Below are 23085 nucleotides of genomic sequence, written 5' to 3' on the forward strand. Positions count from 1 at the left end.
GCAGGAAAGTTGTAATGAGCCCAGGCTCTCTTGAATCCTCAGCTTGTGCCTTTCGCAGTAGGCCAGTATAGTTTAATTTAAATATGTTAATTAATTGAGTGGTAATCAGGAACATCTCAGGCACTACTGATGTGGTTGTTGTTCTAGACAGTGGGGTGGATGTTCCTCATTTTCCGAAGTGGTGCAGGAGCTCCCCGTGCGCTGCACCGTTGGCTCACGAGGCGCCATGTAAAGCAGCTCTTATTCAAAGCAGGGGCTTGCAAAGTATGACCCTAAGCACGTTCTCCTTGGGGACTTGGGGCAGCTGTTCTGTTCACAAGGTGATGCTTGAGCTCTTTGCAAGTGCTCAGGTTGAAAAAAAAAAAAAAAACTTCCCATCTCTATTGAAAAGAGGGACTTGCACTTTGTCCTCAGAAAACATTTTTAAGCAGCTTTCAGGCCCCTTACTTTTAAAGTTTAAGAAAGCTTTTTCTTTGTAAGATGCAGTGCAGCGGCTTCCTCATTCCCCTGGCCACTTTCTATCCCTGTTCCCTTTGCAAGTGGCCAGCGCCGACACCCAGCCGCAGCGGCCCTGCAGGTGCTGGAACACCGCTGCCCGGGGCTGATGCCAGCCTCCTGCCTCGGGGCACGGCTCTGCCAGGGGCCTTGGGCTTTCTGTAGCTGGCACACAGCGCCCTGACGCCAGCTTCCCAGCGCTGAGAGGGTCATAACTGCGATTAACCTACGGAAAAGCGTTCTGTTACTATAAAAGGAGGCGTGAGAAACAGTGAAGAATCTCACGATTTATTCGAGTGACTGCCTTCAACAAAAGCCACTGCGCATGGGCACCAGCCGGCTCCTCGCCTGAGCTTCTGCCAGCAGCATCTCCTCCAGCATCGACGGGCCTCCAGTGCAGCCCCCGGAGCTCTTTGTAAGCATACTGGTTTCTGGGTTATTTATTTATGAGAGTTCTGGTTTCATATCTGTGATCACCCCCGTAGTTGACCCAGCTCACGGGGAGCAGCAGCTGGCTGCGTGCTCGCTTAAAAGCTGCCGAGCTCTCAGCAGGGAGCTCTGCAGTTCGCAATTCCAGGCCGGAGCTGGTGCCTTCTTCCACTAGCTGGTGGTGGTGGTGGTGTTTTCGGGAGTCAGCTGAGGCCAAAACGCCCAAATGAGCTGGAAACTCCCAGCGTAAAGCTCCTCCTCCCTGCCCTGCTGCAGCCTTGCTCCTCCGCTGTCCCGCGCTGCCCGCGCCTGGCTGAGCTCTGCAAGTAGGTGCTTGGGGAAAGGTTTTGGGGTTGGGGCTCTGGGGCTCTGCGTGGGCATTGCCCACATGCATCCCCCGAGAGGAGCGCGCGGGTGGGCCTCGGTGCTGGGGGCGAGAAAACTTTCCTGTTCCGGGAAAAGTTTTAGGCAGTTTCCAGGAGGAAATCGGAAATCCCTTTCAAGAAGCAGGTATCTTTAGGCTTTAAAAGCGTAAAAACGAAGAGCCGGCCCTTCGGGAGGGAAGGGCTGGAAAGGTTTCAGGAAACATTTCAGGCTTCTCGCAGCGCAGAGCTCCCCGATCCTTTTTTCAGCGGAGTTTGCTCAGTGCACTTCCCAAAACAGCTCGTGTCTGAAGGAAGGAGGGGATCCCTGAATAGGAAGCCTTGTGCTGGAACACGAGCCTATAGACGGAGACGGGTTAATCGCGGCCTGATTTCTCAGGCTTCCACCTCTGTAATCCTGAAGCCGGGACCTTCACTGCTCGCAGGGTCTGATCCGTGCCCCGCTCCGCGGCCGAGCTCTGATCTCAGGCTTCCCTTCCACGCCCACCCTGAACAGCGGCTTCTCGCAAAGCCAGTGCGGGACTGACCAAACCCAGATTTTTGCCTATAAAAAAAAAAAATAACAAAGCTAACATCCAGCCGGCGTCTCCTGTTCCGGCAGCTCCCACTAACGGACACGTCGGAGCTGAGCTGGGGAAAAAGCTGCGCAAGCAGCAAAATGTCGGCACGGGGGGAGCGGGGCCCGGGCAGGGGGCGGCGGTGGCCAGGGAAGGAGCAGCGAGGAGTGGGGCGGCTGGAGCTGGGCCCCCTGGGCAGCCTCGGCTCAGCGGTGCTGGGGGAGCCGGGACGGGGCCGTGGTTCTCTGCTGGCGTCGGGAGCGGTTTTGGGGCAGGGTTTGTGGCCGGGTTGCCCAGAAGAGGAAGGGGGAAGCCGGTGGGGCTGTGGAAAGGGAGCGCGGGTGCGAATGGAGCCTCGCCCGCAGCTGTTCTCAGCAGAGAGCTGCAGCTGAATCGTCTGCGGGTTTGGGGTGGGAGCTGCCCCTCGCTGGGTGCCTGTGGGGATGAGCTGGGGAAGAGGAGATCGGGCGTGGGGATGTTTTCTGCAGGAGGTGGGGAGCATCGCCCGCTGGGCTGGTAGGGGGGCCCCAACGACCCTGCTGCGAAGGCCGAGATAATCAGAGGGCTGCGATGTTAAGGAAGGGAAATGGAGGCCTCTTGGCGTGGGGTGGTGGCTTGGGGTTTGTTGGTCGTGGAGCTGCCGCGAGCAGCAGCACGGTGGCTGAGGAAGCAAACGGAGGCCGGGAAACCACCTGCCTCCAGCCTCCATCGATCCACGTCTAACACAAACACGCCGGCTCCTTCCGACAGAAAATCGACAGCCGCCTCCTCTTGCATCACGAGGTGCGAGATAAGGGCCGGCGTTTTCGTCCTGCAATTGATGTTTTGGGGATGTTTGCAAATAGCCACTGAGGAAGCTCCGCAGCGCTCAGCACCCCGGGGAGGGTGGCGGAGGCTCGCACCGTGGGAGGTGATGCAAAGCGAGCGGCAGCACCATGTAGCAACTTCCCGTCAGCAGGGCCAGTCCACGGGCTCCGTCTTCTCAGCCAAGTGTCACGCTCTCTTGTCACGCTCGCTGCGGTGGCACAGGGGACATCTCGCGTCCCCGGCCAGCCCCGCTGTCCCCGGGGAGCTGAGGCTCTGCTCTCGTCCTGCAGGTGCCGGCAGGGGGATGCCCGCTTGAGCCGGAGCCATGTCCAGGTACCTGAAGCACTTCACGGTGGTGGGGGACGACCCCGTGCAGTGGAGCAACGACTATCAGAAATGGGAGGAGGAGGAAGAGGAGCATGGGGGGAAGCAGACGGACTCGGAGATCAAACTGGAGCCCTCCCGGATCCACGTCTCCTTCCAGGATGTGATGAAGAAGCTCTTCAGCTCGCACAGGTTTCAGGTGAGGCAGAACAAGCGTAGGAAAGAGGGTGAGGCTCGGCCCAAAGGTGCCCATGAGGGCAGAACCGATGTGGGACGAGGCCAAGGGCTGGGAATGGTGCTGAGCTCATGAGTGCCACGCACTGGAGTGAGCACAGATGTCCCCTGAGCGGCGATGAGCCTCGTGGTGGCACAGGGACACGGGGCAGGGTCCAGCTGGGCCCCCCGTGGAGACACGTGCAGGGCGAGGGTGGCTCTGGGGGACGTTTTGCTGAAGGCAGCTCCTCATGCCGATTTGCTGCACCGGGACGGGTTCATATCAGTTCTTCGCCAACAGATCCTGGTTGTCTGCTTGGTCATCGTGGATGCCTTGCTGGTCCTCGGGGAACTGCTTATGGACTTGAAGATCATCCATCCGGACAAACATCACATAGCCCCGAAGGTAAAACGCAAGGAAGAGGCGATGGGAGCTGCTGTTTCCCTCTCTTTGGTGGTCCAAAGCCTGCTGGGGGGCCTCGAGAGGTGTTTCCAGTCTGCCCCACTCACAGGCAGGTGGGAAGGGGTTCCTAGCCCTAAACCCGTGCTCTCTCTTCCCAGGTCTTTCACTACCTCTCCCTTTCCATTTTAACCATCTTCCTGGTCGAGGTGGGCTTTAAGGTCTTTGTCTACGGCCGGGAGTTCTTCCACCACAAGTTCGAAGTGCTGGACGGCGTCGTCGTCATCGTGTCGTTCATCCTCGACCTCGTCCTCCTGTTTCGGGAGCACGAGTTTGAAGCTGTCGGGCTCCTGATACTGCTGCGGCTGTGGCGCGTGGCCAGGATTATCAACGGTAGGCGCGCAGCGGCGGCCGTGGCGCGTGGGCTGGGTTTGTCTGAATTACCCGGGCTCGCCTTTCCGTTCCCCTCTCAAAGCGAGAGAGCAGGGCCCTGTTCTCCCAGCGAACTCCCGGTTTTCCCTGGGCGTATTTCATTGCTGGAGCGTGGCCTCAGTGGGGCTGTGACTTCTCTGGAGCAGCAGCAACCTGCTGCTTGCGTGGGCGCGATGCCTCGGTGACGGGCTCACGGAGAGCCCCGGCTCTGACCCAGCAGTGCATTCCCCTACGAGCGCCCCAGACGCCCTTCTTGCATCGCGCCCTCCGGAAGGGGGATGACGCACGCCGTGCCTTTGCATCGTAGGATCCTCTTGGCTGTGTTTTAACAGGGAGCAAGGTGAACTTCTGCGGCAGAGCGTGGGTTGGAGTGCTCTGACGTTCTGCCGCGGCTGTCATCCCCCCCAGGGATGCTGGAGGGAACGTCCTGATCTTACTCTGGGTCTTCCTCGCTTGGATTCAAAGCGCTCTCTATAACAATAGGAATACAAAATGTCCCCAAATCAGGCTTCGCTGTTGTAATTGTGAATGGTTGTGGACAGTTGTAAATTCAGACACTTCTGAATTTACTGTAGCTGGAACCATACCTTACCTTCTATGAAAAGGTTATTTGAGGATTCAAAAAAAATAACATGGCTATGAGATTATCCCTAATTCCTGCATAAAAGCACAGTCCAAGTGTAGCCCTGAGCCCTTTCTCTGGAGAAACGAACCCCCAAACCGCAGGCCTGCTGCCTGTAGCACTGGAAGCCCAGGCAGGTCTTTCTTTCTGGTGCCCGCTTTAATGCGTGTTGTTCTGTAAACAGCCAGAGGAGAGCTGTCAGGTAGGAGGAACGCGCTGTTCTCGATGCTCTTTCCAGGCAATTTCCCCCCCACTCAGAAAAGGGTGGGAAGAAATTGCTTTCACTGTGGGAGTTGAGTTCACGTGTAATAACCTAACAGTAAGGCGGTAGAGAAGTGACACCTCCACTGCAGTGAAGCTGCATTGCCCTTGCTGCAGAGCGGCACAAGGTGAAGCCAAAGCCGTAGGGGCCCGGTGAGGAGTGGGTTGGAGGGGGCGCAATGTCCCCGTGCCCCCCGCGGGTGGCGGAGCCTCAGCCCCGGGCTGAGCCGTGCGCTGCTGTTGGAGCAGGTCCCCACTACGTGAAACCTGCCAAAATGCGGCCCCTCGCTGTAACAAAGCCGCCGGTTACATCCCCCCCCTCCCCAGGCTCTGCCAAGGGAGCGAATTCAGATTCAGGGTTTGAATGACAGTTTGAGTGATTAATTCAGCTCTGAGGCCAGCCTGCCTCTTCCCAGCAGGGTATCGGTATCGGAATCCCTGGGGTGGCTAATTTAAAAACCTCCTCATTAAGGAAAGCACTTGGGAAAGGTGGTTTAAAGACAACAGAATGAGAGCTTGAGAGGAACAAGGTTAACTCCTTGAGCACGGACCCTGTGTACTGCTAACCTCCTGCTAGTGGCTGTTTTACGTTGTAAAATGAATCCTCTGTGAATTGTCTCACAGGTATAATTTTATCCGTAAAGACCCGCTCTGAACAACAAGTGTCCAAGCTAAAGCAAGCAAACCTGAAACTTGTGACAAAGGTGGAACAACTTGAGCACAGCTGTGCAGAGAAGGTAAGAAAACACTTTTAATTTAACCGCGATTTACCTGCTCTTAAGGACAAGTTGGCCTGGGATCCTTTTGCAAGCCTGTTGCTCTCAGCTTGGTTTCCTCATCAGCAAGTTGTGGGGTAAGCTGGACCGAGGAACCGCAGCCTTGCCTGTCCTGCCTGCACTTCCCTGAGCTGCTTCTGTTGCAAAGGAATGACGGCTACCTCTGTCCTACTTTAGCCAGGTTGTCCTGTTTTGCTGCAGTGAAACACGCTTCAGCAATGTGAAGATCTGTGGGAACTTGGGAAACTATTTTAAGGTCAGAACTATATTGTCATGACTTTTTGTCTCCAACAGGAGCGAGAAATCGAGAGGCTTAACAAGATACTAAAACAGCACGGACTCATCAGTGAACAAAAATAGGAGGCCAGTTTTCCAAGGCAGGGAAGTCTGCGAGCGCAGTGTTGAAACGAACCAGTTTGACCTGAAAGGTTTTCCTATCTGCTTGCTTTTTCTTGTATAGCACTGTCTATAAACGTTTCCTATTTGACTACACTTTGATTAGATGTTGGGATTGCAAAAACAGCTTTAGTGGAAAATGAAACACACGCTCCCGGTAAACAGTGATTTCATAAGACCTTTTTTGTACAGTTGTACAGTAAAAAAATGCAAAATAATTTAATAAAGACACATCTTTACAAGCTATACATCTAGGAAGTACCACTCATTTCAAGTAGTTCCTTTTTTTTTGTGATAAGGTTCTTGGTTTGTAACATCTTGTAGAAACTTGTAGTACAAGTGATATGAATCCGGGCTTAAAAGGTCACTTCTCCACCAGCTGCCTGGTCATCGCTACGTCTCTTCTTTGCCAACCATTTGTTTCACGTTGTTGGTAGTTTCCTCATTTCTGTTGATGCTTGTGCCACTTCATTATTTATAAAACGTTCACTTCCAAAAATACCAACAGACCACTCCTTTAGCTGACAGTCAAATCAGCACCAAAATAGAGGCAAGCGCATGCCATCTTACGTCAAACAATACCTGATTCTCAACAGCAGATCTGAATTTTGATACTGTATTATCTCCTCTTCCATTTATGTGTTCATCTGCAGCCTGCTGAGCTACAAAGTCATCTCCTTCTACAGCTCATAAATCAACACATTAAAAGAATTAGAATAGTAAGAACAGATGTAGGTAAGTAGACTGCTAGGAACAGTTAAGATTCCAGAAAAAGAAATAAATTAGAAAACAAATTCTAAAGGACTAGGCTGATGTTTGAACACATTGTGAACTTTTTCAGGTACTAGAAAGTCCCTGGGGTGAGAGTATTTTTGAGTTGAAGAGTGAGATTCAATGAGTGGGAATTTCAAAAGGTGTTGACTGCAGCAGGCGTCTCCAATTGATTCCAGCCAGTGCCAGCTGGAAGGGTCACTGAGCTCTTCTGAAAGCATCACTTAACTGTTCAGATTTTTAAAAGAAAGGCAATTAATTAGTGGAAAATAGCTAGAAATATGTGGCTTATTCATCTATGGAAACAGATAAAGCGGAGGCCTTATCTAATAGCACATGATTACTTTAATTAACAATTTAGCTCTGCTGTTCGCAGAATAATGAAGCCTAGCTTCCTACGGAGCTGTGCTGTGTCCCTGTGCTCTTCCCCCTTCTGCCCACGTGCTGTGAGGCAGGTAGCTTGGACCGGCGCTAGGTCAGAGCATCCAGCACGATGGGAGGCTGGTGGCTCTACGTGCACCGACTGGCCAGCCTGCAGCCGCCATCAGCTCATTCTGCGACCTTCTCCCTCTCAGCAGAAGCGTAATTGGGAACTTCGCACTAATTCCTTTTTTTGTTGTTGTTTTTTTCCTCCCCTTTTCTCCCCAACCCCAGAAGCTTTTGAGAACCCTTGCAAGTGCTTACCCTTTCTCTGTTGGCCATTTTTGACCCAGCATGCCTGTAATTTGGAAGAAACTGATGGGCCAACACAGTGACTGGATAAACCTCGCTTCTTTAAGAAATGGATTAAAAATCAGAAAAAGCAGAAATGCAGCTTTTTCTTTTTTGCCTTTTTTTTTTTCATGCATACTTACCTTAGACAAATGGAAAGAAAAAATCAAAAGGTAATTTGGCATTAATGGTGGGCCAAGCTTTATAGCCTGGCTCTGCAGGTGAAGAAATATCCGTGAAAACAACAGAGCTTAGTATAGGAATAGTCCTTTCCCTTCCTGAGGGAAGCTGCAATGAAAACACAAATGGGCATTAGCTTCACTCTTCTCTTTGTGTGACTGCTTTGTTGAAACTGGGTCATATTTTTTTGCTGTTATTTGTAATAAGATTTTTTTTTCATGTATAGTTCCACATTTCTTTTCACGACTGATATATAAATTTTATTGAGAAATTTGGCAAACAGCCCACAGTTGTGTTTGAGTTGCAACAGAAACTGTTAGGTACAAATATTCTAATATGAAGTGCTACTTTTAGATAAAGAGATTAACTGGGTCACTTGCACAGCTGATAGCTAAACAAAACAAGCCATTCTTTTTATCTTAAATCTTGTAATTTAATTACATACCTGCTTCAATGTGGTGGTAGTGGTTGTTGCGGTAACATTTACTATTCTGGCTTGTGGATTGACTAGGGATCCATATTTAGTCCACTTCACTTCTATTTCAAGCGATACTGGTATTTGGCAGGAGCTCTGAAAAGTGTTATAAATTCTCTCATTGTCTGACTTGCACAGGAGTAACCGCATTACTTACTCATCTTATTAAATTTGGCAGAACGCCCCCAGAGAGCCTACTCCAGGAGGTTACCAGGGCACCTAAGCCACTGCCTGTGAAGGCAGCGCAAGTGTTTACAGCCTTGGCCCAGGGGTGTCCCTGAAGTTTCACCACAGGCGACCAACTGACTCTGTAACTGCACGTTAGGCAGGATTGTTCTACACCAGCAGTGCAGGACTTTGGCTCTCAGTGACGGTGCTGAGCTGGCTCTTTTTAGCAGCAAGGCTTCTCTAAAAGAGATGACATTTCAGTAATGCCGTTGGCACAGGAGAATACCTTTAACTCCACCAAGACAATTTTGAAGCCTACAACCTTAAATATTTTTAGGTACTTCTTTTTGAACTGTCAAGCTTCTGTTTACAGAAATCATTTGCTGTTTAGCTGCGAAAACGTGCAGGAAACCTCTAGACAAGCTGTCATGTAGGGGGTATTCAGCCTACTCTAACCAGCACTTCAACTCTCCCTTTACAGCAAGAGTAAAATTCCTCACTTTTGATTATTGCAGGAGGACCGTCCCCTAGTTTGTTTCTACATTTTTTTCCTGTAGGTCTGAGAAGCCTAAGCTGATTGTGCAGCAGAGGTACAGATCCTAGGAGAGAGGACAGTAAGAGTGATGGAGACTTTCACCTGTTCTGAGTTTTGGAGGTGAATTATTGGCACCCAGTCATGCACGTTCTGGGCTTGGGAATTTCCAAATGAGGCCACGTATTCAGGAAAGCTTTGTCCCTTCAGTAAATCTAGGAGGGCCTGAGTCAAGGGCTGGCACTTCACAGCTGCTGTAATTCTTCCAGGAGGGAAAAAAAAAAAAAAAGTTAAATCAAAATCCATTGGTTTGGCACAGTAGTAATTCCTCCTTGCTGTCACGCACTGTTCAAGCGTTCTGGCTACAGTTGCTAATGTACACAATCTCTTCGAGAGAAAGAACACTATTAATTAAATGACGTTTCTTATAATTAAGTACTCCTACAGCTGTATGAACGTCCCAGGATCTGAGCAGATCCTAATGGGGCTAAAAGCACTGAATCAAAAAAAAAAAAAAAAAGTCCTCTTACCGTAACTTACAGCCTGATATCATGTTGTAACCAAATAGCACTGGGGTTCTGCCCCCCTGTGCTGTGAGGCAGTCCTGGTTGGATGCACTTTGCAGAATGGTGAGTTGACCGTATGCGTTGGTACTCTGAATGATGCCAGATGTAACACACAGTTAAAGGGAAATTCAATACTTGATGTGTATCGTGAAGAAAGAATCCACAGTCAGATCCTTAAAATATATCTGAAAACATATCTGAAAATGCTGTAATAGCTTAAGACTCCTCTTACAATGTGAAGAAGCACTGGAGTACATAATGAAGATCAAAATCTACTTCACAGCCAAAACGCACGTTCACTTTCGGTAAAGAACAGATTAAATTTTTAGATGTCTGAGCTAATAAGTCTTTGTGAAGACAGACCAGAACAAGTGATGAAAGCAAAACTGTGATGAGGAAAGGATATCTTTGTGGCCTGAAACCTGCTCTTACAGGCAGTCCAGCAACATAACCAGGGTTGCCACTGAGAGGAACTGGCTTTGTATTTACCTGCAACACAGATGTACAGTATCAGTTCTTATCCTGTACTGGAATGCTTGGAAAACACAGAAATATCACAGTTATCTTAGGGTTATTAACTGTCTTGAACAATGACAGTAGCTTCTCTTTAAGATTGCAGCAGTTCTCTAATACTGGGGCAGGCTTTGCTTTCACTGGATACACTTGTGCAGAATCACAAGATGACTCTTCTAAAAGTGTAAAAATAACTTTGGAGGCCTTTAATGCCCAGTTCTGAAACGCTGCCTCATCAGTGTAGCCAAGGCAAGTTACATTTTACCCTGCTGCTAACAATTGTTCTGACTGAAGTTTAATAAGTTTGTAATTAAATGTCTTTCAACAAGTCATCCATAACATCTCTAGCAGTTACCTGAGTAAAGCTGATTTCAAAGCTCTGTTGTACTGAAAGTGCTTCTTTGTTAATTGCCCCCAAGACAAAAGAAGCAGCTGCTTCTATTATTTCTCCTGCATCTGTGTATGTAATATGATAACTCACCTGAAAATTAAACATTTTAGATATTAATTAGAACAAGTAGATAAGAGTGTGAAACTAGAATAAAGGAATTTAAAACTACGTTGAGTATTGTTTTCTTTCTCCCTTGCTTAAGAGACACTCAAACGCATTGTAGAGATGTACCATATCCTCAGTTGCAATAAGGATGGGCCCAGAAAACCAGAGGACCTGAACAGGAGGAGCTTTCCCCTAAAAATTAAGAAGCATGGGTTGGAAATACTGCTTATTTATTCTATTTTGCAAGTCATTGCCTGCCTGCAAAGGGAGGCATTTTCAAGACCATGAAAAAAGCTGTGGTCCGATCATGACAACACTTGCACAGAAGTTAGTAGCTGTGTTGGCACATTTAAGTGTAGAGGACGTGACTGTTACCAAATCAAGCCACTGATTAGCAATGGTCAAAAGCAGATCTAAGGTTGGAGCCTCTTCAAAACTGACTTCTTCCAGGTGGAATCCTAATGTTCATCTACTTAAGATGAAAGATGAGACAATTTGCACTGTGTACTCCTCTGTCTCTGCCACCACTGTGCCTCGTCATCTTCTCCCAAGCATAACGTGGATTCTAAACTCATTGGCTGTTATGTCATATACAGAGAGCAGTAATAGAAAAGGATTTCATCGTCTGCACATTATGTTGCATATAGTTATTATTTTGTTGCAAAACACATTCTTTTATCCCAAAGTCAGCGTTTCCCCTGTGAATATTTGCTTTGGAGATGTCACAATATATGGAAACTGCAAGGCCTCTCTCATGTCCTTGAAATTTGTGAATCAGAAGTGATTTGATGCACACGTGCTTTCCATTAAACAAAAGGGAGAAAAAGAAATGTCGTACCCACCCCAAGAACTACATTCATGCACAGTTCATCCAAAATCATGGGGTGCCTGAGGACATCCTTACTGGTAAGTAAAGTCCGCATTCCATTCAGAGACTGGATGACTACGGACTGGACAGTAATATTAACCTGAAAAACAAATTCATGTAATTTCTGAATATTATGTATAATTATTTTTGGCCTTTTCTGTATCATTTTATTTGTGACTGTTCTGCAGGGACAGCAGTCAAAAATCCTTTGAGCAATTGCTATGTTACATGTATCGCTGAAGTTTCTACAACAAAAGATTCTATTTTTAAGCAACTAAAATTAGCTAATAGAGTTGTATATGGGGGCAATGCGTCAGGCTTAAGTGTCTGCAGACAGCATATTATCTTGCTGGTAGCATATTATCTTGGAGTTGCTCAGTATCATTACTGATTCAAAAATGCAGCAATTGTGCCCTAAGGTCTTTATAGGGGATTTTTGCTTTATTTTTTGATGTAAAGATTAAGGCTAAAGTCACTGTTCTGATGAAGTCAGTGAAAAACTCCCACTGACTATAATAGAACAAGAATTTTACCCCCAGCTGTTCCAACTAAGTTAGAAAGATACTTACCATCTGACTTGATTTGGGCACCTAGAGGACAATAAAAGAACAATTTCAAACAACAGCAAAGGTATGAACTATTGCAAGTAGCAGTTAAGGCTTAATTGCTTTGCCTGTTTATCATTACAATGAGTTTTTCACAGTGCAAGTCACTGGATATACACTACAGCATTCAGACTGTGTGAAAATAACAGCTATTTGGGGCTAACAGGCAAAAATCTTAACAGTCCAAACTTCTTCTTCCCCTGACAGTAACGGGAAAATTTCATAGTGACTACCATCAGTTTTGCACCAGGCCCAGCTTTGATAACACTCCCAACAAATATGCAGGGCATTCAGTAAGTACTAGACAAATCTAGTAGTTCCCTTTGACACTCGGCAACTCAGAACTAAGAAACACTTGAAAAGTTTGCTTGCAGCAGGAAGGAGAAAAGCATCTCAGTTTGGCATGACTGCTGCTGTGTATCATTTTGTTTGGCCTATTGAGGACCTCAGAGAACGCTGTTCCTATTACAGATCTGTGCAAAAACACTTGTAACTATTCATAGACTGCCAATTTAGAAAGTCTGCCAGGCTGTTCATACCCAAAGAAATGAAGAGCTTTTGTTGTCTCATTCTGATGGTAACGAGTCCATAATTTCATGGTCTCTAAGGAGAGAAATGAGAAGCAAGTATTCCTGTGTCGTTCTATAGTGTGTGGTTATGCGCAGTTGCCCTGTTGGAAAATTTCCACCAAATTTTCATGGAAAGGCAGAAACGTCAGACCCAGGTCATCAATCAGGGTTACAAACTACTCACAGAGAGCACCATTTTGTTAAAGGTTTTACTTTGTGGCTTCCCAGTGAGCGCTTGATTTCCATGCTTGGGAAGAGACCAAAAATTGCACTTTGACCATGCTATCCACAGCACGAAGCATCACAAGGTTATGAGCATTTTGCTAGACATCTCCAACCACCTGAAATGCTTCTTGGGTCTGTTGGACACGCCAGGGAAGAGAACAGGGATGAACTGCAACAATTACTGAGACCTTCATATCACTCAAGTTGGCCTGGCAGTGAGCATGGGCTCATAATTGTTTTTTTTTTCTGACAGGAACACCTGTATGAGTCCTCTCACCAGAGGCTCACACCAGCGAGCCTCCCTGGCTTGAAATAGTTTGCCATTTCTTTTGCCAGCAGCTCCACCTGCTGGCACTGGAAAGGCTCCCTGCTCTGCCCTGTGACCATCCTGTCCCCAAAGAAAAATCACTTTTCTATTGACATCTTCAGCTCCTTTTCAGAAGGGGAGATGCCTACAGACAAGCTTTAGTGTCTCTTTGACCTTCTCCAGTTCTTGCACTTCCTCCTTCAACGTCCAATGTATTTCAGACATAAATCTGCACTATATTAAGCTGGGACAGTAATTGGCAATCAGCATGTGGGTAACACGTCATGTACTGTTCTAGTCAGGAAGGGGAATTAATCTTTTAATTTAAAACATTCAACTGCCTGGAGCTTATCCTGATGGATGTTTTTTCTTTTCTGGCTCTGCAACCACCAAAAACTCTAATGTTGGGTGCACGTGGAAACGTTGAACACCCTTCTGAAGCAGAGTTTTATCCACCTCTTCCACAGTAGAATGATCAAAAGCTAACATTTGTGAGCAACCCTTTGCTGATTTCAATCATGTCCTCAAACATCAGGAGAATGATCCCACCTGTGAGAGTGTGAACTACTTAGCGGGCTTCACCTTACTATTGATAGCTTGGGAACCCGCTATCAGTGTTGAGTGAAGAGACTGAAAGGAGACTGAAAGCTTATATAGGGTACTAATTAAATGAATTTAAATAATTACATAAATTAAAAAAAAAAAACACATTTTAATGGCAGAGAGTATGGTGTTTCTTCATGACCTTCAGCTTCTGGAAGGAGCTATCAGGTTAAGGTATTATATAGCTCAATTTCAATTTTGCATGCACGTTTGTTGTTTTTTTGTGTGTTTTTTTTTGTCTTCCTCAACATCTGCATAGGAGACTTATGTATAAGTAAGATATTGTCCATCAGTTCAAAAAAGAATGAAAAAGTAAGCTTAGCTTTGAAAAATAGCTAGAGACTGGATTTGGTAGTAGGTTGGATAAGAACAAATCTGCTCTCAGAGGGATATAAGGTGACAGTCCTTGAGACAGGAAGACCTACCACATATGTGTGATACCTCTGTATTAATGCCACTATTAAAAGTTGAGGTGTGTAAGAAAGCTGTATCTGCAGAAGATTCAGCCTCACAGGTTCTTTAAGTACAAAGGTTTAAAACCCAGACTTGCTAGAATTACAAACCCTTCTTATAGGCTCCTTAGAAAAACTTAAACATGCACAAATGCATAAAACTGCTGCCATTGCACTAAGTGTTAGCTCAGTGACACAAGCTTGGATCTTCGAGACCATTATTTTTGTTGGCTAAGCAAAGAAGAGCAAATGTTTCTGTTACCTCAGCTTGAAAAAAAAAAAAAAAAAAAAAAAAACAAACTTTTCTAAAGTTTTTCTCTATAAAAGTTTGTTGCATAGGAAGATTTTTTTTGTAATACCCAATTTAAACATCCAGATGAAACACACTTATCTTTTAGGAAATAGAAATTACGTAATTCTGGAGATGCAAAATGCTATGTAATATCGACAGTCAGCTGTGTGATTGTTTCAAAAAATACTTACTGCTAAAATGCTGGAGTTGATATAGAACAGCATACTGACCACTTGAATGTTGCTGCATTTTCCCACGCTTACTGATCTAACGCATTTTGTAGCCTGGCTTACTAAAAACCCTGGAAAAGAGTCACAAAATATTGCTGAAGGGAATTAAAGAGTAATTATGGAAAGCACAAAAAGCGATATGAGAACATCACATGAATGCAACAGTGAGGGTAAATGTAATTTCTGTTGCAGATAAGGTTCCACGGGAGCTATAAAGAATGACATTCAGGTTCTCCTGAAATACTGAGACAAACTATTACTTCTTAAAAGCTTAATAATAGCTGCAGGATTTATGATGTCATTTCTGAGATTTTAAGATCTTTTCTTTCACAAGACTTCAGTTTTCCTACGCTCGTTATCACTATTATACTACATTTAATAATAACAGTGGGACTTGGAAAATGCAGTCTTTTCTTTTTGTCTTTATTTTTTTCCTCCATAGATTTCTCAAGGAAAATGTAGAGTTTAAGTCTGACTTGAGTTGCATTCAGGCTGTGAAAGGAACACCATTTTACCAAAGGGATATCTTACAAAGGTTGTCCAGTTAGGTCATGCTTGGTGCAATACCCTCACGGTGTCACCCTTGTACTATTTTGTTAAATCAATTAAGCCAAATTGGATGTTTTATTGTTGGATAAACAGCCCATTAGCAAGGCGTAACAACCAGGGATTTACTTATCTAACTGTGAATGTTTAATTTAGATGCAACACAACTTCCAATCTGTGTCTAAGAAACCATCCATAGACACAGCAGCTATTTGAAATACATGAATTCACAAATCTTTACCTGACTTATGCTGGTGTGTGTGTGACTGTTCACTGACTGATTGCGCTCAAGTCAGGATAGAATATTCTAGAGCAAACAAACTGGAATTCAAATGCATTTTCCAACCTGCAGGGTTCGCATCAGAGCACCAGGAGGAGACAACAGGACTAGGCAGCCTCAGGAATCCATCCACTGTCTGTATAGGAACACCGTACTGCCAAATAAAATGACATGTTCAAGCAGATAGATGTATTTCGGTTCTTTGAAGGTTTCAGAGCATTTGGATGAACAACAAATCCGTATAACAGAAGTCCTTATTTTCACTGCATCTGTCAACATCGTGTAACACTTTGTGCGTCAATTCTTAAGCCACCAACAGCTTTCTGTTTACAATAGCAAAGCAGCTATTTATTTTTCACAGATCTTAAAAATCTAGCTCACTTGTGAAGTAAGCCAACACAAAATGCTACATTTATTTTTACATTTCTGTATTTAAAGACCAAAATACAGGTTTTCTTTTTCAGAAGAACAGCAATTTTTTACAAGCAAATGCAAACAATGCTCGCTTGGTCTTTTATGAAGCAATTTAATACTAATTGAACCAGATAGTTACGTACCTCATATCTGTAAGTTTCATTTGCATCAGAAGGATTTGGAGCATCTGAGTCCAGAGTCCAGCTCTCAGGTTCAGCACTGAAAGCAGCACTTCCAAACTTTTTAAACAGTTCGTCAAAATTTTCAGGAGTAGGCATTTCAGGGGAAGGAAAGTACAGTGCTTGTTTATCTGCCAAAACACGTTAAAGATTGAGACGACTTTTAGGGTAAAAGATACAGAACAGTATTTAGTAACAATTTTTCCCTCAGGAGTTGGTACAAATCCAGTGACAGAAGAAAGTAACAACGCAGCTTTTCTTTAAGAGAAAAGCTAGGAGGTGTCTTAACTCACCGCTTCATCCTGATCCATGACAGCACAAACTTAAACTTAAGGAAAGAATAAGTCCTTTCTTTCTTTCAAAATCACAGTTTTTAACAGGGATTTACTGGGGTTAGTAAATTCCTCAGCAAAACAGAACAGTAATTTTTTAATTTTATTTTTTAAGGAAAATGTCACTTCTCAACCTCTGAATTGCCAAAAGAAAAGAAAAAACTAGACGAAAAAACTTAACTAAGCCTCGTTAGAGGCAGAAAACTTCCAACAGAAAACACACAGAATTAGAGTATGAGACAGTTTCACAAATAAAAGTACTACAACAGAAAGACTGCAAGCACAGAGAATAATCAATTTTCTGACAGGTTTAGTTACTTCTAATTTTAGTCTATTTCAGGTACCTAAAGAGCTTATAGAAATAAATGCTTAATGCTTAACATTGGCAACAACACTACTTACAGTTTGTAGCATGAATGCAGAAAACACTGGGATTGACGTGGTCAATTAATTGAAATACCCTTTCCGGTGGATTTGCTTTAACATCAAGTGAATACACGGCAGCTTTCTGACTACAAAGGCGGCTATCACCTCTGCAAACAGCAATAAAAAAAGCCATGATACGTTTGGAGTTGGTATTGACCGTATTTTTGAGTTATCTTTGTGTACTGAGGAAGCATCAAAAAAGCATTATTTTTTTTAACACCATTTTTATAGCAACTGTGTCTCCTTAGGAGGCTTATATTATTTTATACGGGGTGGTTAGTAATTATTAAATAATAAAGAATTCTCCAACATGTTTTATCTAGCAGAGGAAACTGAGCAGCAACAAGAACTAAGGTAAGAGACATACTGAGGGAAGAGAATAGCCTGATAGCAATAATATTAGTCTAATGACTATTGGAATAATGTGCACCTTTGGGGTGAGGTCCCACTTGACATGCGTGTGTGAGAACCAGGAAGGTGAAGGAACCAGTGCAGCCCAGGAGAAGTACTTGTGGATGTGCAGTGGGCTCACCAACATCCCAGAACTGCAACAGGCTGTGCAATGAATGTGCCAGTTCCTGCCCTGAAGCGTACCAGTGTGTGCTACATGTTAAAAAAACACAGCATTTCATGGGAAACGGGTACTTAGGCAGAGTCAGAGCAGTTAAGGGCAGACACTGAGAAATGACTTCTAGAAATGACCTCTTAAGCACAGAGTTAAATTTTTCTACGAGGCGCTGGTTAGCAGAATCACACCCTACAACAAACGCCCGTTTTCCTCAGCGTTTCACGTACCAGATAACCTCTGACTGGTGATCGGCCAAAATCCTTTCGGTGACTACCACAATTACACAAATAAATCTAGATGTAAATACGGAGATCACAATACTTGCAGTCACTGGGAATTTTCATGCAAAATGAACATTTTACAGAAAAGAATTTTTGGGGAAAACCACAACTTCATTTTATGCCTTTCTAGCTGACAAAGACAGAACAGTCACCTAAGACAATTAAACTGTCATTCAGGGAGGCGTTGATTAGACCTTTCTGATATATATAAATGTCTATAAAGGGGTAGAAGTAGTCATTGTGTGCGAGAACAATAAGAAATGGCAGTCTGCGATGACTGCTAATTCAAATTTCAAAGCACCGAGAATAAACCCCAGCATTCAGATCGGCATAATTTATGCTGAAGGTGGGCTGAAGAGCTGCACTTATTGTTCTGAGAAGTCGCCAAGAGATTTCGCGTTAAGATTTTAAAGTGAGCTTTCTTCGTTCCTTTTTGAGAAGATGGGGATGGGCTAAGGTGTTTTCAAATAAACTGGAAACAGCAAGGAAAGCACCATCAGCATTGCTTTGTTGATATAATGTTACCTACGTTTTACTGGTTTTAAAGATCAGCAGTGAGGCAGCAGGCTGGGACATCGACCCGTAAAACCAGGACCGGAGCAATGCTCACACTACTTCATTAAGCCCTGAATTGATCATGTTTCTCATTGATATTGTAAACCTTTACGAAAGAGGTTACTGAGAAGCTGCTGGCGGCGTACGGAGGTGGCCAGATGGTCGCACGGCAGCAGCTTTCCTAACTTCCAGACACCGCATTCTATCGACAAAAGGCTGATGATACATCATTCTTTCCCTAACAGAAGGCTTTAACAGCTAAGCACCCCCACACACACAATAGGACAGCGCAAGAAAAAAGCAAGAAGCGTGAATTTAGAAAAAAGGGAATGAGAAACTGGGCTGGGAAGCCAATTTGCTGCTCTACCTGGCTGGGAACCAAAAGTTTAGGGGCTTAGAGCTGCAGGGACTGGTGAAGGGTAGGTAGGGGTTAGGATAGCGGGGCGTAGAGGGGCTGGGAATGTATGAGAGGAGAAGACAGAGCCTGCACAAACACATGCAGCAAATAAAACAGGATTTTGGATTTCAGATAGCTGCTTATTCACTTACGTGACGATAGGAACTGAACACGTAGTAAAGAGACTGAAATCTGCTGCGCTGCAGTCAGGGTCACAACAGCAATTTACATCACACTGTGCCACCAACAGATCACAAGTGCACAGCTTGGCAACTGGGGAAAAGACTTAAATTAGAAATAGGTCTGGAACTTTGCACACCACAGCACGTTCCCTAACACTTCCGCTTGTCATCTTGCTTTATTTGGGAAAACGCTCAAAAGTCTACATCCAACTTCATCTGATTTGGTTAAGTCATTTTTAAAAATCCTTTTCTGCCACTTAGCAAATCTATTAGGAGCAAAATAAAATAAAAATAAAAAATAAAAAAGAGCACACCAAAATCTGATGCTCTGAACTTTTATTTGTACTTTACTTTTACTGAACGTTTTTGAGACTTGCTGTTCTGTAATAAATCTAGACGTAAGAATAGCAGAGAATGTAGAAAACTAAGACCAGCACTCCACAGACACGACTTTAAAAGAACGCTCATTTTCATAATTACAGCTTCTATTTCAGCTTGACTGTTGCCCATTTCTCTACAGCTTCCTGGATGCTCTCTGACCATCTGAACAGTATCCAGGCAGTTCCTGGAACCTCTCAGGTTCTGACTGTTCTGTCAGATGAGTTTAGCACTGGAATCTTTGTATCACCTTGTAAACAAGAGAAGTTTAAACATGGATTAGATTGTGAGGCTGTATCTCTGAGATCAGGGATTTAAGTCCCTTTTCCCTAAGGAGGCACGCACTGGGACAACGTGTTCAATTTGGCAAGTAATCTAGGGAAACTGAGCTGATGACAACACCACCGGGAAATAAAGTTAAATAAAAGTACGCCTGCCAATCAGAAAACAGTGGGCAACACTTTCCGATGGCACAATTACAAAAAAATGTGATTTATATTGTCACAGCGCCATATATCCATGCAGCCAGGGCTGAATTTGGAGTCTTAGTGCAAACTGCTTGGTGCACCCAGCTTGGTGTGTGCGCGGAGCTCTCCAAGCACAGGGTGAGCTTGGGGCTCCTCTGCGAGGTTAGGCTCTGCCCTGGGGGCTCCAAGCAAGGTGCTGGGCTGGCAGGCGAGCCCACTGAGCCCTCAGTGCCAGCTCGTAGGACTGTGTGTGCCACGATGAGCGTGCCCAGCGCCCGAAAACTGTGCAGGGGGTTGGTGATTCTGCCTCCCTGAGGGGGTTCTGAGGCACGGCTGGAACGGGGCCCTGCTGACAGGGATGCTGAGAGAACGTGGGGGGGGGGGGGGGAAGCTGCCGGGCAGGCACCGCGCAGGCTTCTCCCAGCCCCGTGAGGCTGCAGTGGGGGCCGGAGGGGAGCCAAGGGCCCAGGCCGCGAGCGGGGCTTCCCTCAGGCCCAGGCCTGGGCGGCCGGTGCTGAGCGGCCCCCGCCCCGCCGCGCACCCACCGTCCGTGATCGGGGCCGGCCTGCTGCGGAGCCGCTCTCCGGCGGCAGCGCGGATCTCCGGGGGCTCGGGGCTGGGCTCCGCTGCCCGGAGCGGCGGAGGCAGGAGGAGGAAGAAGAGGAAGAGGAGGAGGAGGAGAAAGGCCGCGGGCCTCAGCGCCGCCATCATGGCGGCCGCCGCTAGGCCGCCCCTAGCAACGGCGCGGTTGCTAGGGAGCGCGGGGCATCATGGGAGCGGCGCGGCATGGCGGAGCCAGCGCCCCGGCAGCCCCGGGGCAGGGCGGGAGGGGGCGCCATGGCGGGCGGCGGCGGGGTCAGGCCCTGAGGGGAGCCCGCCAGAACCAAGCCGAGGGCAGTGGTGTAAAGTAAATGAACTAAATATAAGCTATGTACGTAGTTTGTGCAGAAATGCCACTGGAAGGCTGTATGCGAAAAACAAAAGTAGGGAATGGCTCCTTGTGAACTATAAAGGCCCGTGGTTAGTATAGTTTTGCAACTTTCTTTCTAATAATCTGGTTTCCTTTAACTTCTGAAGTATTTATTTTTGAAAATGCCATGGGTCCTCTCAATTCTTAATGCTCAATGTGCACATTCATTAATTAATCTTGTTAGTAAGCTTGTAATATACGCAGGCGTTTTTGTAATGATTTGACAGTAGGACAGGCTGAATCAGAGTGATTAAATGACCCAAGTTCCTTACAGTTACCTTACAGATGTTAACATCCAGGCTTAGCTTCCAACTGAGAGGACTTTTTAAAACTTTCTGAAGTGTGTTTTCCACATTGTCTGATCAAAACTGTCAACAACACTTGTTCTTGCAGCAGACCGACATCGTTAGTGACATTGTGGGACTCCTTTTTGCGTCCCACAAAGGCCTTGCCAGGGCTGCCTGCAGCCATAATGGAGGCTGTCTGCCTAGGTGTGGGGAAATTACGGGATCTTTAAAAAACATACTGCAGAGAAGCATGTTGACCGTGCCAGTTTACTCACTTAGATTCGTGTGTTTGTAACTACATTCAGGACAGATGCTGGTGAGCTATTCTGAAAGCTCCGTTGTCTTGGGCCCTGCTTAACAAAGCAAGTGGGCACAGGTTGTGGAAGTCTGCCGAGGGCCTGTTTGCTGCTAGCAGAGTTAAAAGACTTGCAGCTTCAAGAAGCAGGCGGCTTCAGGCAGGGAACAGTCCCCTATGTAAAGGAGGGTTGTTTTCCTGCCTATTAAAAAGCAGGTGAAGCTCTTTTCTTTTGTCTCTGCTAAGGGAGTGAAGTTTCCGCATCCTCTTGCTTGAGGGAAAGTAAAACAGATTTTGAAGTTTTACTTCTAATTGCTGTGGTGCTTCTCCTGGCTGGGAGAGGCAAGCCTGGAGGAAGGAACAGTTTGACTGCGTGGCTGCTCTCTCCTTCGCTGCCATGTGGCAGAGATCAGACGTCTCTTGGACGAGTCAGACTCAGGGGTTTACAGTCCCCTCAACTGCCTTGACTGAACTGCTCCCACCTGACGTGTGGGCCAGTAACAAGTATAAAGATGTTTCTCCTACCAGTATGTCCTGCAAATTTTGAAATTTGGAATTTAGTTTGCGGTCTTAGAGGGAAAGTGGTGGTTTATTGTTTATCATCAGTGGTCATATTCTGTCTTCTGTATCACATGTTCATCTGCATTGTCATCAGTCGAGATAATTACTAATGAATCACCTCCACTTGCTAGTTTACGCATTTCTTACGGATTTAAAATGAGTAAGAAGGACCATGGATAACGCACATGGGAAAATATAATTTAATACATTCTTTTTGCATCCAGATTTACTTTGCAAAGCTGATGGTGTACAGCGGACCAGACTCCTGGGTGAAACCCAAGCCTTGCTGAAATCTGCGGGCTCATCCCAAGCACAGATTGGACCCCGACTGCATGTGGGTAGGAGCTGGATGAGTAAGGAGGTTATCATTTCTTACTGCATCTACCACTGAAACAGAATAGATCTGGGCAAACGTTCATTAGGAAAGTATAACGTAATTAATCCATTTTTCTCATGATGTTTTTCTTCAGAAGTTAGGGCTTTACTCAGACCAACATTTCCCCTAACCCCATCGCCAATACTGCCTGCAAAAGAAGAATAGGATGAATGCAGCTGTTGTGTCACTTCAGTTTCCCCTTTATTTATGCTTAAATGACAAACCCTGAATTCCCTGACTCTGGGATGTGATAGTTCAATAAAGTCATGAAGACCTTCCAGAAATACGTACACACAAACAGAATGTGGTAAGCTCCTGCAGAAAGAAACATAAGGAAAACAGAAAAAAAATATATATTCAACATAGAAAGTGCAAAGCAAAAGCCAAGTATAAGAAACCATTTGAAAAACCCTACCACCACAAAAAATGCCCTTGTGTTAGACTTCTGAAGCAGGCTCCAAAAAGCAAACCCCAAAATGTGTAGGGCAAGATCAGAACATTAATAAATAATGTATGTTCTCCGTCACAGAGATTTTAATTTATCCTATCAACATGAGTTAATTAATAATTAAAAAGGACACTGTGATACCCATGTGGGAAGTCCTATGAAATGAAAATTCAAGCAGTTTAAAATGTGGTAGATTGCTGTCTATTAAAAAACTTGTTAAGGGATTTACTGTAATACTATCTTAATTTTACTTTAAGCAGCAAGACTTTGATGTGCGTTTAAACATTACAGTGTGGCATTTGCAATCCAAGCATTGCGGAATTAAATCCCATCAAGCATGGTAAAATCAGGGGAAATAACTGATTATACACAAACAAAATTAACACAGATATCTTTTATGAAATGCTAGGATGAAGCAAAAAGCATTACCTAAATTTCAGTTTCTCTCATCCAAGAATATTTTAGTGATTCAGTAAAATTAATTT

The 23085-nt window shown here is 45.4% G+C and overlaps 2 protein-coding genes across 3 annotated transcripts; one reads left to right on the plus strand and one right to left on the minus strand.

The window, feature by feature from the left end:
• Positions 1 to 752: 752 nt before the first annotated feature.
• On the plus strand, positions 753 to 6343 carry HVCN1 (hydrogen voltage gated channel 1). Of its 2 annotated transcripts, none has more exons than XM_013173266.3 (6): positions 753 to 910; positions 2962 to 3194; positions 3510 to 3614; positions 3770 to 4001; positions 5548 to 5660; positions 5994 to 6343. In XM_013173266.3, the coding sequence occupies exons 2-6, from the start codon at positions 2997 to 2999 to the stop codon at positions 6057 to 6059; spliced, it is 714 nt and encodes a 237-aa protein (XP_013028720.3). In that variant the 5' UTR covers positions 753 to 910; positions 2962 to 2996; the 3' UTR covers positions 6060 to 6343. The 2 variants fall into 2 exon arrangements, with proteins under 2 accessions (XP_013028720.3, XP_013028719.3); XM_013173265.3 differs by lacking the exon at positions 753 to 910 and adding an exon at positions 1011 to 1250.
• On the minus strand, positions 6254 to 20413 carry TCTN1 (tectonic family member 1). Its single transcript, XM_066979322.1, has 15 exons — positions 20209 to 20413; positions 18789 to 18909; positions 16812 to 16942; positions 16042 to 16208; positions 15551 to 15638; positions 14620 to 14729; positions 11945 to 11965; positions 11350 to 11475; positions 10367 to 10492; positions 9903 to 9987; positions 9463 to 9601; positions 9038 to 9194; positions 8203 to 8328; positions 7721 to 7865; positions 6254 to 7094 (listed from the first exon to the last, which is right to left on the minus strand). Exons 1-14 carry the CDS (start codon positions 20372 to 20374, stop codon positions 7722 to 7724), a joined length of 1707 nt encoding a protein of 568 aa, XP_066835423.1. The 5' UTR covers positions 20375 to 20413; the 3' UTR covers positions 6254 to 7094; position 7721.
• Positions 20414 to 23085: the final 2672 nt, after the last annotated feature.

This window comes from Anser cygnoides, chromosome 17, assembly GCF_040182565.1.
Source record: "Anser cygnoides isolate HZ-2024a breed goose chromosome 17, Taihu_goose_T2T_genome, whole genome shotgun sequence".
In the NCBI taxonomy this organism is placed as follows: Eukaryota; Metazoa; Chordata; class Aves; order Anseriformes; family Anatidae; genus Anser; species Anser cygnoides.

Excerpts from the sequence above, each read along its gene's own strand:
- HVCN1 (XM_013173266.3), top strand. The coding sequence starts at position 2,997 with ATGTCCAGGTACCTGAAGCACTTCACGGTGGTGGGGGACGACCCCGTG. Across the intron at positions 3,615-3,769 it reads AACATCACATAGCCCCGAAG|GTCTTTCACTACCTCTCCCT; the intron begins GTAAAACGCAAG and ends CTCTCTTCCCAG. Across the intron at positions 5,661-5,993 it reads AGCACAGCTGTGCAGAGAAG|GAGCGAGAAATCGAGAGGCT; the intron begins GTAAGAAAACAC and ends TGTCTCCAACAG.
- TCTN1 (XM_066979322.1), bottom strand. The coding sequence starts at position 20,374 with ATGATGGCGGCGCTGAGGCCCGCGGCCTTTCTCCTCCTCCTCCTCTTC. Across the intron at positions 16,943-18,788 it reads TGTTCAGTTCCTATCGTCAC|AGGTGATAGCCGCCTTTGTA; the intron begins GTAAGTGAATAA and ends TGCTGTTTGCAG. Across the intron at positions 10,493-11,349 it reads GCATGAATGTAGTTCTTGGG|GTGAGTTATCATATTACATA; the intron begins GTGGGTACGACA and ends TTTAATTTTCAG.